At 38.9% G+C, this 18,157-nt stretch overlaps 1 protein-coding gene across 1 annotated transcript; it reads right to left on the bottom strand.

The window, feature by feature from the left end:
• Window positions 1-256: 256 nt before the first annotated feature.
• Window positions 257-17,888, bottom strand: LOC104287262 (chromosome unknown open reading frame, human C12orf40). The gene is made up of 13 exons (XM_009885943.1): window positions 17,866-17,888; window positions 16,051-16,090; window positions 13,856-13,991; window positions 12,960-13,092; window positions 12,417-12,483; window positions 10,455-10,655; window positions 7,270-7,376; window positions 4,334-4,857; window positions 4,023-4,095; window positions 3,276-3,336; window positions 2,644-2,710; window positions 1,461-1,543; window positions 257-862 (listed from the first exon to the last, which is right to left on the bottom strand). Exons 1-13 carry the CDS (start codon window positions 17,886-17,888, stop codon window positions 257-259), a joined length of 2,121 nt encoding a protein of 706 aa, XP_009884245.1.
• Between the last annotated feature and the right edge of the window lie 269 nt (window positions 17,889-18,157).

The following is an 18,157-nucleotide window of genomic DNA, read 5'->3' as shown; positions in this document are numbered from 1 at the left end:
ATCTAATTCCTAAGGTTTGTATTTAACAACCTATTGTAAAATCCTATGTTAACAGTTAGAGACCTATAGAACTCCATAGTTAGAGATAGCTGTAGGTAGATAGAGATGCACAGTTAATAATAATTTAAACCAAACAAACAGCAACCCCCCCCCCATTTTTTCTAACCAGGCTAGAAAAATCAAAATATGCCAATTAAATGAAACATATTGAGAACAGGACAAAACTTCTGTATTCCTTATGTGCCATTCTAGTTGGTCACTGCTTATCTCTCTCCTTCATTATATCAATGTAGTTGAGCACCTCTAGAGTCCTTCTGCCAGCCAAACTCAGATACTCGGCTTCAGAAGAAAACGCCGCTATTCCTGCAGGCTGCAGCACCTCATGCGCTGGCATTTTGTGCCCTCCAGCGGTGCCTGTGTCACTGGGAGGAGGGAGCCCTCCTGGGCTGCGGGCAGAGGGCAGGGAGCTCCCACAGCTGCACACCCGCGTGGTGCCACACTGGGTGGCAACATCCACTTTGTCTACTTCTCTAACAGAGCTCTCAGTCTGTGACCAAACATCACACCTGGTACTGAGAGTGACATGCTGTCTTTTAAGGGTGAGGTGTGATGAGCTGCCCTCAGATGGGGCAGTGTGGTTTTTATTTTCTTCCTCTGTGGCACATGAAATAGAGTCCTTCTCCTGAAGATGGTTTTCTTCTCCTCTAGTCAAAATACTGCTGGGCTGGAGAGGCACAGTTCTGGTGTGAGAGGCCGTGGGGGGCTCTGTACTTGCTGAGGCTGGGATTAGGTTGGCATCCTCTCTCTTCAAGGACCGTTCATTCAGATATTCCTTCTTTTTGGCTTCGTCTTCCTCTTCAGACTGTTGGAACAGAATTGTGTGAATGCAACAGTTTAAACAGTTCAATAACTAAGGACTAAGTTAATGACTAACTAATAACCAAGTTAACGAAATAAACAGGAAGGCCAGAACTGCCTGGCTTTGGTTGGTTGGGGTTTTTTTCAGTCTTTCTCCTGGAGTGTATTCCTGGCCTTTGTTGAAGAGAAGGTGGGTAAGGCAGACCTTCACTCTCACTCAATATTTATATTCTTACATTGTGGCATTTTTGTGTTTGAGAATGGCTGAAGACACACAGTGTGTCAAATCCTCCTGCCTTACAGGCATGTAAAGTAAGGCAGCTATACATCAGGAAGACTGTAGAAGCTTGCTTAGCATCTTCCCACTGCCATGTTACTGTAATTCCACAAGGCCTGGGATTATCAAAAGACCAGACAACATGTCTGTTGAAGTACTTAGGAAAATTCACAGCTAATCATTTCTTATCTTCCTCACACATGAAGTTGCCTCGCACAAAATGAAACCATAAGTAAGATTCTAGCTACATCCACCCTTAGCTGCACTAGGGCATACAGATATTATTCAATGAACCCCTGCAAACCCATAAAAGGACGGTACTCACCGTGTCGGGACTAGAGCTGAAACAGCTCTCTGTCTGCCTTGGAGAGTAACTGGGAGACTGGCTGCTGAGTGATGACTCCGCATCTGGAAAATGAGATGAAAAGGACAGAAAGGTTACTCCCCAAAATTTCCCCAAACATCCAACTCCCAAGTACAGCATGTAGAATTAAACATTACTACTTAAGATGCAGTTTTAAGATACTGTTTAAAGAATAAAGTGTTAGTGAGGTGAATCTAGTTCTTGGCAACAGCCAATTCTTCTCTCAGGACAACACATCTTAACAGAAAGAGTGAGATGGGTGCCGCAAAGCTTCAGCTGTGCCACTGATCAGCAGCCTGCACTGGCAGCAGAACTGTGCTACCCAAAAAGAGGAAGGACTATGCAGACCAGGGGCAGGGAGAGAGGGGAGCAAACTCCCTGCACACATTGGCTGCCATACAAGTTACATGTTTTTCTCTTGGAGGCCCTCGGGAGCTCTTCTGCTCTGAAATGCAGCCAGCACAACCGACCCACACAGCTCCTAAAAAGGACGTGGGATCTCCCACTGACTCCCCTCACTCTGTCCACGTGTGGAACCACAGCATATAGTCTAGTGGAAGAGAATAAAGACTAGTAAAGACTAGTAAAGTCTAGACCAGTAAAATGGCACATGTCAAACACCTAATGAAGATATTCATTAATAGAGAAAACATGTCCAAGATTTTTTCCAGGCAACGGAGATCTGCAGGAATAGAAAGAAAGAAAATTACTGCAATTTACTCAGCATTTTACTATGTGGTGATGTTGGTAAACTTGAGTTGTGGTGTTCAGATTAACATTCTTGACCTCTCTTATGCGTTTATTTAAATTTTTTTTTAGCAGTTACCCCTACTTTCAGAGCTGGCATTTCAGTTTAGGGGACAGCTTTGGAAGAAATGGGACAATGAAAAATATGTGCGTAATACTCACCAGAGAGAATCTAACCTGAATTTATCTCTTCAAGGAAAAGCAAATACAGACTAGTTACCAGGTAATGCTAGTCTTCTTTACACAGTGCTGTGTGACTCAAACATACAAGCCCTCATCAAATGTAACATCCTAAAAAGATCAAAACACATCTCCCTGGCTTTAGAAGTAACTGTTGCAGTTTCACTTGTAGAGAAAAATCTGATTTTTTACTTAATAATGTATAAATGGTACTAACCCTTCTCCATCTCGTGAAGATTTGAACTCACTCCAAACTTATACTCTTTCTCTTGTGCTGTTGTGAACTTTGAAAAATAAGTAAGTGTTAATAGCGAGGGTTCAGCTGGATCAGGACCTCAGGTTAAGCAAGGAACATTCCATTGATGTATTACATAAAGGAGTCACTGCACTGTACTCAAATTATTTTAAGAGGTACAAAACCCCTGACCAATACTGTATGTACTTGGGTGACTTCTATGGGCAAAATATCTACACGATTCTTTACATGTATATGGACAAAAAGCTTCTTTATCATACTAAAGTGTTCTGCATGTAATGTCTGGGCACGGCCTGCAGAATCTGATCCTAAGGGTTAATGGGTAACTTAGGCACTTTATTTCAGGCATCAGCTTAGGTGTGAATCAAATCATGTAAATTACGCACTTGAAAGGGCTGTCTATCTGAACCATTTAACTAGAAGCTGTTCTTTCTGGATTCCCTATATAAACCATGAAGGAAAGGAAGCTTCCACAGAAGTTAATTCAGAGAAGCTAAATTCAGTTTCTAACTGTTATAGACATTCCTTCTCCACTTCAAATGAATGGTGCAAACAGTAGGTTTGACAAAAAATATGTCTCTTTAAAAAGTTACCTGTTCAAATCCAAAGAGCTGTTTCTGTCTCCAGGTGGATTCTTTCACAGACTTGTCGTCACTGAAGGGTGCAAACACAGATTTCTCTGGTAAGTGATTTCACCTCCTGTACTTTCATTTTCTTTCTGAATTAAGTCATTACTGGTGACTTTTTTGTCTTCAATTTTTATTTTGTCTTCAGTAACCATGAAATGCTTCCCACTATTGAGATCATTGAACTTATTTCTGAACCTGAGATTTAACACCAACAATCTGTTTTTCACAACCTTCACTTCTCTTGAAATGCAAAATGTAATATGAGAGATGAGAGAAGATAGTGCTGCTTTGTAAAACGGAAGGTGTAACAGATCAGAGTCCTTGATAAAACCATCTTTTGTAAAACATGGGGCACTCACTTGTGCTAACTTTAGTCCAGGGAAGACATTAACTTCTTCTGCAGTCAGTGAAAAGAGACAGAGTCTTTTAGAGGACCAGTCAGAGCAACAGCTTAACTTCAGGGACTCAAAACTGTCCCATGAAGCAGTCTTTCTATGTACTTACTGTAGGCAGATGAACAATGGTATAAAGGGCTTACATGTGCATAATTTTATTCACATTATTCACTACTATTTTCACTGGGAAAACTTTGGTCCTCAGTAATAATGTTTAGAATTTTGCTTTCATGTACTCTTAGCAAGATTTCTCCAATTCAGCAAGGTCTCTGCAGTTATCACTAATTAATAGATTGATAATTTGCATGGCACTCACCTTTTTTTTCTTGAATATTTCTGCACATTGTCCTTTAAGTTAATCTGCTGATCATGGTGATAAGCAATTGTCTCTAAAATAAAAAAGTAAACCTTGATTTTAAAATGCAATAGTATAAATGCAATTTGAAAATAAATACTTCTGTCAACTTTTAAAAATAATTTCAGTAATTTGATTTAAAATTAAATTACTGCATTATGAAGATTCATGATGTTTTTGGTCAGGGCAGACATATCTGTGGTTATGAAAACATATGTCTTTAAAAGGAGAATAAAATTCAGAATATCTGTCCTTAAAATATTGACACTCACCAATTTTTTCAAGGTTTGCAGGTTTTTCTTTGTTTTCAGAGGGTATGAAGTAGTGCTGTTGCTCATGACAGTCCTGCAGGTAGGTTTTATGAAGTCCACTGCTTTTCTTGTAGGTTGCACTTGAGGTATTGTTACTTTTAAGTAAAACCTGTTCTGGAGCTGTGAAAATGCCTTCAAGGTTTCTGTCTATCGAACTTCTTTTTGCACTGATTGCAGGATAAGCCTCCCTAGTATCATAAGGGTAATTTCTGTTGCTCATTTGATTTCTATCGTCAGGATCAATGGAAAAAATAGCAGTGCTGCTTTGGTTAACAAAAGGATTAAAATGCTTTGTGGAAGGTTTATTATGGATTGGTTGGGTCTCATCTTCAAACAGTGCCAGAAAGGAACAATCTTGGGGAGCTTTCAGTTCTGCAGTTTCTTTCACAACATCAAACAATGGGTCTTTTATTCCTTGACTGTTTTCTGATTCGTCACTGGTCATTATCACTGGATTTTTTCTGGCAGAATTCATATAGTCTAGCCTGGGGGTAAGGGGCAAGGGGGTTGGTTAGAAAAGAAAAAACAGTTTGCTCAGTATGTAAATAAGAAAACTACCAACTGCTAACACAACAAATTATGATAACTTTATGATAAAAATCTCAAAGACTTTACTGCTCATCACACTTGCTTTTGTCCCAAATCAAAATTATTTCAACTGAAAAAGTGTCCTGTATTTTATTTCCACTTGTAGTAAGGTTGATTTAAAAAGGGTTCTGTTTCATGATGTCTCCAAACACACAAAGACATGGAGCACATCCTCCTGAGTAAGGAACTGTGATTTATAAAATCAGCCACAGTATGTCACTGCTGCTCCACCAGCTGACCAAAGAAGTCCACTCTGGGAGAAAAAAAAAAAAAAGAAAAAAAAAAAAAGAAAAAGAGGAAGACAGCTTCTGTTCATAAATATAATTTGTTCTTCAAGACTACAGTTCTCTCCTGTACTGAAAGCCCATAAGTACACACAAATTGTGTGTACTGCTTAATTCCTGGTCTCTTTAGCAAGTGGCTTCCATTTGTACTCAAGGTCAGTAATCCTAATTCAGCACAGATTTTTTCTATTCCGTCAGGAGGCCAGTCAGACATTTTGTTTTGCCCATACTTCCTTACCTCACTTCTGATAGTAGTGGTTTTGAAGATGTTATCATGCGTTATTAGCATGAAAGCTATCATACTTTCACTTACTTAGATCTTAATCTAACATTTTCACTGCTTTTTTCTAGGCTTGATCTGCTGACTGACCTTTCAGAAAATTCAAAATTGAGAGGATTCTGAAGCACAGGGACGTGGCAAAGAAGGTCTTCCAAAAAATGCCCTTTCTTTAAAAATTTTTGAGGAATGTTATCAATAGAATTTGAAAACTGAAATGTAGCAGACAAAACTCTACTGGAGAAAAATTCTGTAAGTTTTTGATCAGCAAATACTTGGAACTGGATAAAGATCCTAGAGCACTTAAATGAGAAAGTAGTGTCCTCTGCTTACAGAAACCTCCCCAGAACAGTTCTAAAAGGCTAAACAGACTAGAATTTGTTTCTGGAGAAGCTTGGATAAATCTACGTGAGGAAGATAAAACCATTTTTTGAGGCAATTCAGAGGCTCCTTCTTCACTCCAGCTAAGTATAAGTTAAGAGCAGATGATGAAATAAGTAAATTTTTTAGTTAATATTTAATGATCTTGAGTAGCAACAGCTCTCAGATGTATGCACATTGATTGTATCGTCAGTATGCAACAATTACATTAAACAATTGTATAATTTTATACTTTACTTTTCACATACAGTGAAAGAAACTCCCTTTCCAGGAGAACTGCCAGCTCCTGAGGTATGAAAATTTATGGCTACAATGGATGAAAACAAACCAAGGACAATACAAAGAAATGGATTTGAAGAACACTTTGAAAGGAGATGTTGTAAGTGAACCGTGAATGGGCAGAGGATTAAGGGAGGTGCCATAAGCAGATGAGCACAGGCCTGAGGGCCTGTGGAGAAATGAAAGGGGAGAGGTAGGTGGGGTATGGTTAGGTAGGGCTTTACCCTACAGATATTCATCTGGAATTCACTAAGATATACAGCAAGGTGAATGTTATCCTCATTTTAGGTTTTGCTGGAGAAAGCCAAAAGAAACTAGGAGAAAAGAGAAAGAGAAAGTTAAGGTGGCTAAGACTGGAAGCTGATGTGGTCAGTGAGCTTGTCACTTGACTCCCCAGGCAAACAGGCTGTAGGTACTTCAGGAACAGCAGTACAATATATGGCCTTTTATGGCTCTATCCAGCCAAAGATAGAGACTGATAGAAACCTGCAACCAAACAGCAGACTTACAGAATAAAAAGAGTAAAGGAAGATTAGCCCTGTAAGAAGTGTATATTCTCCTAAAAGTATAACTGAACCAATCCTAAAAAAAAAAAGCTTTAGTTGGATCACATATGAAAAAGAAGGAAAGAAAATGCTTTGTTCCTGGAATCACAAATGTAAACAATGTAGGTGGAGAAGTTTCTCAATTGCTACAGCATCAAGGTCATCCGAAAAGCACTTGCAACAGTGACCAGAACCAATGAGAGCTGGGGCAGCTACCCTCCCTGTGGCCTCTTAGTAAATCTGTGCTTCTCACTTGGGATAAATTCAGTAACACCATCATGTTTGTGACATTGGAAAAAACAGATCATGGTTCCAAAAGCCTACCTAAAATTCACATTTTTCTGCCTTTTAATTTAAGCAAATTGAGTTAAGTAAACTTAAATAGTTTGGTATGTCCAGTCTTCCCATTTAATTTCAATATCTTGTTGAAAAGCACCAAAAATCAGTGAAAAATCAAGTAGCAATAAGCTTCAGATTATCTTAGTATTTTTCTTTCTTAAACTTCACTGTTATTTCTCTCTTTAATGTAAAAACACGGCCTACCTATGCAATGGCTTAAATAGTTCCTGAGGCACTGTATCAGACTCCCTGAAAATACAGTGTCTTGGATATTTTGTTATCCAAGGGTCCTGATCAGAACTATTTCCTGGCTGAGAAAACAGTAGAATCTGTCAAAGTCTGAATATATGTAATAGTTATAGTATTTAAAACATTAAAGTTGGGTTTGCAAATAATATACATGTTTTCCCGCTGATTTTACTTCTTTTTGTCCTTACAGTAGAAGCCCAAACCTCCTTACAGCCCGAGTTCTGTATAACTCATATTTTTCCATATTTGCGTATCACTGTCAATATTCTAAAAGTTCCTTTTAGCACCCCATCCTCCCATTGTATGAGCAAGCTTAATAGACTGTAACAAGCTGAAGTTCCACGGAAGATCACATAATAATAGGAAGCTGTTTTCTGGAAGGGATCTCAAAAGGTATCTAGTCCAACATCCTCAAAGAGGGGCCAGCTTCAAGGTTAGGCCGGATTGGTCAGGATTGTTCAGGACTGAGATTCCACAGCCTGTTTGTATGGCCTCTTCTGGTGCTTAGCTACTTTTGAGACAATATTTTTTTCCTATACAAACAGAATTTCCATTGTTGAAACTTGTGACCTTTACTTCTTGACATTTCACTGTGTACCTCTGGCTCTGTCCTGTCTGTAACTCTGTTTAGACCGTGGAAGACAGCAGTTAGTTCACCCCACACCTCCACAGCTTTCTCTTTCCCAAGCCCTTTTCGCACTCAAGTACTTGCTGATCAAAAAGTCCTCTTCACTCCGTCTCTCCACATTCATTATGTGCTCCAATACCCTAAAAAAATTCTGTGGCCCTTCATTGGTCTTGCTACAGTTTGTTGATCTCTCTCTTCTACTGTCGGTCCCAAAACTGGACATGGTATTTCAAATGTGGTCTCACATATGCCACTCAGAGGGAAATAATCGCTTGCCTTTCACTGCTGGCTATGCTCTTTCTAATACAGCCCTCTATGTAGTTGGTCTTCAGTGCTACAAGGGTGCACTGCTGACTCATGTACAACTTGTTGTCCACCAGCACCCTCAGGTCCTTCTCTGCAAAATTGCTGCCTGCTTAGTCAGTCCCCACCTGATCTGATGTGTGGGGTTATTTTCCAAAGTGCAAGGCTTTCTATTTCTCTGTCTTAAACTCTATGAAGTTCCTGGTGTCCTTCTGCTTGTCAAGATTCCTCTGAGTAGCAGCCCTGCTACTGTAATGATCACTCTGCCAATTTGGTGTTTTGCATGGAACCTGCTGAGGTGCTGAGGGTGCATTCTGTCCCATTGTCCAACTCTCTAATGAAAATGTATGAGACTCGGTATTAAACTCTGGGGATCCCTGCCATTACTGACCTGTTGCCAATTAGACTTTAGCCCACAGACAACTGCTTTGACCATGACAGTAACAGCCAGTTTTTTACATATATTATTTTCCACTCATCTGGGTCGTACTTCCCCACTTTGACTACTAGGATCCCCTGGGAAACCTCGTCAAAAGCCTTCCTAAAGTCGGGTAAATAACATCTGCTGCTGTCCCTTATTCATAGAGCTCGTCATTTCATCACAGAAGGCAAACAGCTTCATCAGGCACAGTATGGCCTTGGTAAATCTGTGCTGGCTGTTCCCAGTGACTTTCTTGTTCTTCATGTACCTTGGAATTGCCTCCGAGAGGTCTAGTCCCATAAACTTTTCAGGGACAGAGGCGAGATGATCCTTAGCCAGATCATGCTTATGTTTTTGCAGATGAGCATAACGTTTGTGTATTTCTTGTCACTGAGACACTTTCCCGATCACCACAGTCTTTCAGAGATGGTAGACATCTGCCCTGCAGTGGTGTCGTCCAACTCCCTCAATATACTTGGATGCCCCCTGTCCGGTCCCATGTATTTCTTTATGTCCAGGTTGCTAAGGTTTCCCTAATTTGATCCTTCACTACTGTTTTGTACGACTGTCTCCCAAACTCTCTACTGAGTCTGAAGATGTGCCAGAGAGCAGACTTTGTCAGAAAAGCCTGGAGTAAAGTAGGTCTTGAGTGCCTCAGGCTTTTCCATGTCCTTTGTCACTAGGTCATCAACTCTGTTTCGCCATGGACAGCATTTTCCTTGGTTTCCTTTTGCTGCTGACATACCTGTAGAAGTCCTCCTCACTGCCGTTCTCAATCCTTGTGAGTTTCAGCACTGGCCATCCTAATGCAACTCCTCCAAGTTTGGGGATGGTTCTGTATTCTTCCTGGGTGGTCCACCCCTCCTTCCACACTTCCTTTTTGCATTTGAGCTCAGTCAGGAGTTCCCTGATTCCGCCAAACTGGCCTCCAGGACTTACTCGCTCTCTTGCACATTGAGGTGGACTGTTTGAAAACATCTTTCTGGGGCTCCTTTGTCCTTCAAGTCAGCTTCCTGTGGGTTTCTGCCCACTCATTCCCTGAACAACTCAACATCTCCCCTTCTGAAGCCCTAAAGTACTCATTCTTCACTTACCTAAAGACTTTAAAATACCACTAGTGATACGCATAGAATTTGTTTTATTATTTTAAATAAATAATACATTTTCTAAAAATAAAGCATATTATGAGACCCCCTTATACTTGATATTACTTTTCTAAGGATGCTTCTTTTAAGAACCCCAAAGTTAACAAAAAGTAAAAAATAGTAACATGCATCAGGACAAAAAACTTTCAATCATTTCTTAACTTGAGCTAAACAGCAGGCTTTTTCTCAATACTTTTAGAAGCATTGAGAATACTGTAAGAACTGTGTTACTCAATGAGACACTGCATGATTAGAAATTAGGTCACGGTGATCACCTGGCATCGTATGATACCCAGTTATACTAATTGTACATTTAAGAAATCTGTATTTATAACTGTAATACATTTCAGCTTTCTTTAACCAACTTTAAAAGCCAGAGACAAAAGAAAGCCAGTGGTATGCAACTAACTCTCTTTCTGCAGATATCAACAATACTGAGAGATCAGTGAATAAAAGCTCAAGTTAAGTGTATTTCATAACAATAAAAGAAATATATTTATATATATGGAATATTCATTGCCACCAACCCACAAGAAATGTTGATCATTCATAATTACTTTCACCATTACACTAATCCTACACCCCAAATAAATGAAAGTTAGTCTAAAATAATTCTGCAGAAATTACAAAATATTAATCAAACCTGGGTTTGCAGCTTCTCTTCATAGGACTGTTCCCAAGTGTTGCCCATTAGGTTTGTGTTGAAATTTTCCTCTGAAAATTGTGTACAGTTAGAGGACCGAAAAACAGAAGAGGACAATGGACAGGCACTAAAAGCTCTTGCTATGTTGTCTTCATGTTCCATAGTAGAGCCATCATACGTGAATTCTGTTACTTGTGATAACTAGACAAAACACAGCAAAGAGATATTTAATTTATCTAAAACTGTTTTGGTGTAAGCATAAAGCTAAAAGTAATCAAACATCTCTATATCTTATACATCTCCGCACATACACCACATGCAAGAGAAAATTCTCACATATTCTGATACGGTTTTTCACAAAAACATAAGGTAATAAGGGCTAATTTTAGGGAAACACATAAGTACCTACTTAAGTTGAAGTATGCACACAAATGATATCCTGAGGAGAGATGGGTATAAAGACATTGTTAGCTTTAGGTGTTTAGGTAAATGATCTGCTGACTTGGTCCTTAAGTAGTAAAATGAAAAATAATTTACTCCATTGAGGAGAGGTCTCCAGCATGTTGTGATACCAACAATGCTATCTCAACAGATCAGAACACAAGGAGAAATTTGAAGGCAAAACTCATGAAATGTCACTGTATCCACAGCTACACAGAAGTAGTGCCTGTAATCCAGCTTATCCAAGGTAGCACGAAATACTAATGGAGTGCAGAAACCTTGTACATTGCACAAAATCTTTGTACCACAAAAACTGTAAGTTTCCAGAAAGCTGAAAATTATGACTTTATAGCCTCTCTTTATAAAGTGGATATATCTTAATTACTTAAATTGGATATACTTCAATTTATGAAGGTTTTAAAAACAGTTCTTTGCAACATATAGGCCTTGCACTTTATTTTTTGACCCATATATTAAATTAGCTTTCCGTGTGCGCACACTGCATTATCATGTGTTTTGATGAACTGATGCAAATATGTCTATACAAGTGGAAGTTGAAGAGAAACTTCACTATTATTTTGATCCGTTATTTCTGGCCATGCTAAATCTGAAATATGTCCTCTCTTTCTTCAAGAAACAGATGAGAGTCATAAGGGAAGGCTGACTTAATGTGATATCCAAAAAGTAGTAGCAGCTCTTGGTGATCTTGGCTGAAACACATTAGACGGTTAAACTTTTCACCCACACTAAGTAAATCTTCCTGACTAAAAGGAAAAGAAATTCGAACACTAAAACATCTGTCTCTCACTCTGGCAAAACACGCTTTGGCGATATGAATGGGCCAAGAACATACAGAACAATACGGTGCAAGCATCTTTTCCTCAGAGTCCTATCTGATATGAATAGTAGGAGGCAGTGGAGCTGTATAATTGTGCAAGTCTAAGTAACCTAAACTAAGTGTCTTGTAACAGATTTACTAACTCGGGTGGATTTTTTTTTGTGTTTGGTTGGCTTTTTACACAACAGTGGACGGGGTCATAAAAAAAGAGCTTAAATTCCACCTAGAGAATGTTTTTCACTGTAACACTCAATGAGTGTATGAAATTCCCAGTTGCATTCACTGAGACTTGTACTTAAGTTCCTCTTAAAGACTCACTTCTGTCTATGTTTCTCATGTTTCATCATTTCACATTTCTGCATATTGTTTTTACTTTACATGCTGTTGGCCTCAGTCTCTTTCCCATAATCTCTGTCCTTTGTGACTAGTATGGAGCATAGACATTCTGAAGTGTTTTGGAAAATGCCTAAAACAAGGTGAGCCTTTCAAGAAATATGTAAGAAATAGTATGAACAAATATAAAATATAACTGACAAATAACATACCAATATAGCCTTAAAGAGGAAGACTTCACATGTTTCAGTATCCATGAGATTTGGTCACTCTTTGAAAAATCACTTAAAAGTACATTCATTGCCACACATTTTTAGCTTTACATCAGTGAGAACAACGAACTTACTTACATTATGCTGGTATTTTACTTTCTCTGAGAGGTGCTGCCTTCTGCTGTCCAATACTTGCTTTTGTAACCTTGTAAAATGAATTAAAAAAGCCTATGAAATACAAGATATAAGATCTATACGATTAAAAACATTCTAACTATTCATTTTAAAATAATTTAAGAATATTTTCCCACACATCTTAAAAATGCCTGATTCTTAATCAGTTATGAGCAGCCAGTGTGCGAGTCAGTCACTTTAGGGTGTCTGAAGTTGGGTGGGAAAACAGTGTAAGTTGAAAGTGCTGTTCTGTGAGATAAACTTAGTGCATGTACCTGACATGAGTAAAGAAACATTATTTTTGTTTAAATCTCTCATCTTCATGTACAGTTTTTATTTAGAATACATTTGTGTACTCTCTCATAGTAAGAGTATCACTGGAATGACAGGACTGATTGCAAACCTTCATCTTAGAATGGTATATTTAGGTTTACTTAATACCCCAAATATAAGACTGTCATGCAGACCTTCATTATAGCTTAACTACTGCCTACTTTATACAAGTACCTGTTCTGGATGTCATCTAAGTTTGACATATGTTGTGTACGTAGTGGTGATGTGGGAAGCTCTATGTTGTGCCTCTGAACAGGGATTTTTACATCTTCAGTGATATCAACATGGACTGGCTTCCGCATGTTCTCTGCAATGGAAGTATTTACAATATCAGCGCTGGGCTTGGAGAAAGTTTTGAGCTTCCTGAATTTTCATTAGAATACAAAAGGTGTTGTTTTAGGTTTCTTAATCCATTTGAAGTCATATATTTTGCTTTCTCTGTTAACTAGCAATGCAAGAGCTCTATTCTAAATGGCATTATAGTATGAAATTATTTATGGTCAGCTGCTGTGTGTAGACAGGCTCTGTTGCCCTCCTCAGCCACTTTCTAATCTTCCTGAGCATTAGGACAACAAATTCTCCACAATCTGGTTTATGAATGTGTCACAGAGGATAAGAGTTAGGACTAAAGTTGTAGAGATGGGGTTTTTTGGAGCTTAATGATGGATTTTAAGAAAGATATTCTGGGTAGAACTGACAGACTATTCCACATGCTCCCCAAAAGTTATGAAGAAGGAAATGGAATACAAATGGAGCCATTCAATGGCAAAGGCAAAATAAATGGATGTAGGGTAAAATTAATGGGTGGAATGAGGAAGGTACATAAGAGTACCAGGCTTTAAAGGTGAAGTAGGCAGTAGCCAAGGTTATTTGATTCCTCTTATGTCCTGACTTTTTATTCAATCATTGTTTCTGTATTTACTTACAATTTTTTATTTAAAAAATGAAACAACACTTATTTGAGCATTAAGTTATAAGTGGAAGAACAAGAACTAAAATATAGCAGTAATATTTAAGGAGAACTGATTCTGTTAACTGTGAAGTCAGAACACTGTTACACTTAAACTTACCGGTGTTGTCTTTTTTGTTTGATATCTGGTTAACAACATACAGATTGAGGAGATCTAAACTGACTGCTGAACTTTTAGGAGATGATACTCCCAGAAGCTTCATTTTTGATTTAAGTTTCCTCTTTTCAAAGAATTCCTAAATTTTTTGAAAGAGAGAATAAGAAGTTTTTGACAGAAGCTTCAACAACACATTAGCAGCATATATAATTCTTAGTAAACAATTCCTAATAATAAAAACACTTGACTAAATCTCTCTGAATGACCCTGTCTACTGTTATTTAGTTTATATTTATTGCCTTGAAAAAGACTGCAGGTATCATTTGGTCATATTCAAAATAAATCACTGGCCTCTTGATGCCAAAAACTTAGTCCTTAAACAGTCATGCCTCAAACTTTGTGTATGATCATTAAAATCATTTCTTTGAAATAAAAGACATACCAAAAGGAAAAAATCTTGGAAAAATTTAAACTTGGGCTTTCTAGGCAGCTTATAGGCTAATAGGCAACTAAATCAGCAACATTAAGTACACATGACCATCAATAATGACACAAAGAGTTCATTGTTCTCCAAATTTGTCTTTCTCGACATAGAAAATAGTCTTGTGACACACACACAAAAAAAGAAACAGAGAAAACAAGTAAAGAAGAAACATCTCTAAGACTGGGACTTCGAAAGGCTTTTTGTTTCAAGGAACAAAACCAGATATGACCAACACGCTGAATGCATCAGGCAGATAATTCTGGAAAATTTAGGAAATAAAAATCTCCATTTTGTAGGAAACCATTAATAATCATCCTAAAATCATCAGCATCAAGCACAGCAGATTAATAAATCAAAAGAGTAGGATTTTTTTTATTTTGATGACAAGAAGGATACTGCAAACTGAAGGCTATGCCAAAACAGAAAACAGCATTGGCTTTTCTTCTGAAATGTAATTCCTCTTGTGACTGCAGGTTACATGTAACTAATATACCCACCATGTTTGTTGGTAACTATTTTCCAGTATAATTTATTATATCGCAATCTTCAGCTTTCTAGGATGTTATCATCTATGAAAAATACCTGTTCTTCAGTTAAGAATATCTGCAGTAAGGTTAATTCAGCCTGTGTACAAATCAGCACTTCAAAATTCATATTGCTTTGGAGACCACACCCCCAAAATATATCCATGTCCCTTCAATGTCCCAGATAATTTCTTCCCATCACCTCTAAATTACTAAATTACTATTAATTGTGTAATGGCAATTACAAAATTACCACTGTGTTTAGTAATTTAATACTAAATTACTGAAAACGATCCTGTCTTGGATCCTTTCCTGTTTTCACTCCTCCACTGAAACAAATTACATAGTTATAACATAAATGATGTGTCTTAGACCAATAAATCCCTGAGTAAACATATTTTGAGAACTCAGAGGCCTCCAGGAGACTGGGAAAGTGACGGGGGCAACAAGCTGCTAGTTGTTGCCACATTCCCTTCAGTAAAGGTTTTCATTTCACAGGTTGTCTCCATACTGTCAGCCTGTGTTTCCTCCTCTGGTATATGCCAGTGCATCTGCTCTGGGCATTGGGCGGTACCAGCTTCAGTGGTGGAGCTTCCCTATACTGTCTCTTTTTTCCCAGCTCCTGAGGAGGAAACTGACTTCTTTTACTATGGTTATAACTATCTTTCTGTTTTCTCTTTCCTCTTTGAAATGTATTCTGCTGTGGCAGGGATAAATTTGATTCTATTATTTCACTTTCAGATTCAAAATCCAAATAAGATGCCCTACTTTTGCAAATGCCAGAATAAAGTACTTCAATGAGCCTAACATTCTTTTATGTAGTCCAGAAAAACAGCTGTGTATACGCCTGTTAGGCTAGCTGACCATGTGGTTGTCACTGTGAGGCTTCAAGCAATTCCATGTGTCAGCACATACCAACAAAATATAGTAAAAAAAGTAATTCAGTAAAACTTAAATTGGGCACATTCATTCATTCATGCCTTCATCTAATCTTTCCTCTTCCTGCTGGAATTCAGTGTGGCAAACTTAGAACTTCTGCCCTAAAAGTTACATGCAATCAAGCAAACACTTTACAAGTGTTACACTACAGTTTTGAGTCCCATTCCAAATGCTTTGAAAGTTTTTCCTAAGTGAATCAACTAAAGCATTTATATAACAATATAAAATCCCAGATGGCTAGAACTGTTTACCTTTTGCTTTCTCCTTTCCTGCTTTAATACAATTCTGCTCCTGAAAGATGCAAATAATTATTGTTTTAATTCTAAGAGTGTAATATTGAGTCATAGCTTGAATTTCGCATCAACGGTGTTGAGAATTTAGGACTCAAGTATGTTTGTTCTTTTCTGTTCTGTTCTAATGGATTAAACCTTCAGGTAGTAAAGTCAACATATGTCTGCTGAAGTCACTCAGACTGATCCTAGTTTACTCAAGTAGGGATAGGACGACATTCTATCTTAGGGCTACCAAATACAGTGAACATTAAAGAAGGAAAACCTTTTAGACATTTGACCTGTAATCCAACATTTCATCAATTCTTAATTTCTTAAAACCTTACAAGAAATCTTTGCCAATATAATAATGTCTTCTAATTTTCTTTGTGATGCTGCAACATAGTTGCAAACCATACTAGTAAAGGAAACAAAGGAGCACAGTACAAGTTTCTACCTTTGGAGATTTTACAGAATATTGTGAACATTTTGTAAAAAAAGTACGAAAAATAGATTGTCACCACAAGTTTTATTGAGCTGCTGTTGTTTGTGCAATATAGGAGACAGTTATACCTTAAAATACATATCTTACATGTTAAACATAGTCTTAAATGAATTGCTTACAGGACATGGTTAATAAAATTGGAGCTCTGGGTAAGCATGGCAGCAGTCCTTGGGTCAGTAAAATTAGGACGTTTTTGAGAGTTAGAAATATGGAATATCCCCTTGGAACTGTTTGTTTGTTTGTTGTTTTGGTTTTGTTTTTTTTTAAACACTGCAAACCCTTAGAACACACTTTAGAACACACTTTCTAAACATATGGACATAACATTTACTCTTGCAATGGCTATAAGCCCCAGTAATGGATAGTTTTTCCGACACCTAAAATGCAAATCCCAGACTCGCCTGAAGAATCCTGACAGATACCTAACAGCAGCAGAAAGCAGCACGTTGATCTGCTATTTGCTGAGTGCAATACTCCTACATTCTGCTTTTTCTTACAGACAGAACAGTATGATAGACAGGCATTTAGGACAAAGTTGGGGTTGCTTTCATTTTGGGTTTTTTTTGTTTTGTTTTGTTTTCCAAACTGAAGCTCTCCCTTCCCCCTGTTTCACATAGGCGACTTTCAGAAACCTCATTTTTCTGGGAAGACTTCCAGATGGGTAAGGCATTATTTTAGTTTGATTCTGCATAGAGTCAGGATGATTATAAAGCTGTGTTTAGCAAAGCTACTTGCAAACAGCTGACAAAATCTGTGGGGTTTAAATGTGTAGTAGCTAGGCAGATGGCACAGTACCTAAAGAAACTGAACGTTATCCTTTTTTTCTAATGTTACAACTCTGTTGGTGCTTATTTTGCTATTTCAGTGAATCCCAATAACTATACATCTTTTTCTCTAAATGGCAACCACTGCTGTTAGCGAGGGTGTGAGGAAAGGCCCAAGTGGGAGAGTCTCACCCAGCCCCAGCCTGTGGAGACATATTAGGCCCAAACATGACCGCCCCTGCCTGCTGTGGGGGGCATTGGCATCTCCTCACGCGCTCTGCTTCAGGAGGGGACACCGGGCCTGAATCACACACTGTGGCCCTGCCCTTCTGTGAGGGGACACCTGGGCTGCCACACACACCATAGCTGTGGCCAGTCTGTGAGGGGACACCAGGGCTGTCACACACACCATGGCTGTGCCCGATCTGTGAGGGGCACTGGTGCCTAGTCACACACACCATGGCTGTGCCAGGTCTGTGAGGCTCAGCATGGAGCCATTTCTGGCAGCCTTTGAAGAGTTTTACTCACCGGCTGCCACCAACCCAGTTCATTTTCTGCCGCTGAGGAAGGAGGGAGGGCTGCCGTGTGTGGTGCTGGGGGTGGAGGAAGGAGGCAATGGCCACCACAGGGATGGTTTGCCACCTCCTGGCAGGGCCACAGGACCCTCCTGCAGGGCCTCCTCCTCCCTGGGAGTACCAGGGCAGCTGCTCTCCATGCCCCCAGGCTGCCCAGTGCTGGCAGAGAAGAGCCAGAGGGTGATACAGGGGCAGACAGCTAAAGGAGAAGGGTGCAGAAAGCCAAGCGGGGCAGGCTGATGGGG

The sequence above is a fragment of the Charadrius vociferus genome, unplaced genomic scaffold (assembly GCF_000708025.1).
Source record: "Charadrius vociferus isolate BGI_N301 unplaced genomic scaffold, ASM70802v2 scaffold535, whole genome shotgun sequence".
In the NCBI taxonomy this organism is placed as follows: domain Eukaryota; kingdom Metazoa; phylum Chordata; class Aves; order Charadriiformes; family Charadriidae; genus Charadrius; species Charadrius vociferus.
Note: the sequence above shows the minus strand (reverse complement) of the source record. Positions and strands in the feature narration are given on the sequence as shown.

Bases quoted from the DNA above. Each gene is read 5' to 3' on its own strand.
- LOC104287262 (XM_009885943.1), bottom strand. From the start codon at position 17,888: ATGAACTGGGTTGGTGGCAGCCG. The intron at 3,337-4,022 runs GTGAGTGCCATG...TGCACCCTTCAG, and splicing joins AAATATTCAAGAAAAAAAAG to TGACGACAAGTCTGTGAAAG. The intron at 2,711-3,275 runs GTAACTTTTTAA...TATTTTTCAAAG, and splicing joins AGCTCTTTGGATTTGAACAG to TTCACAACAGCACAAGAGAA.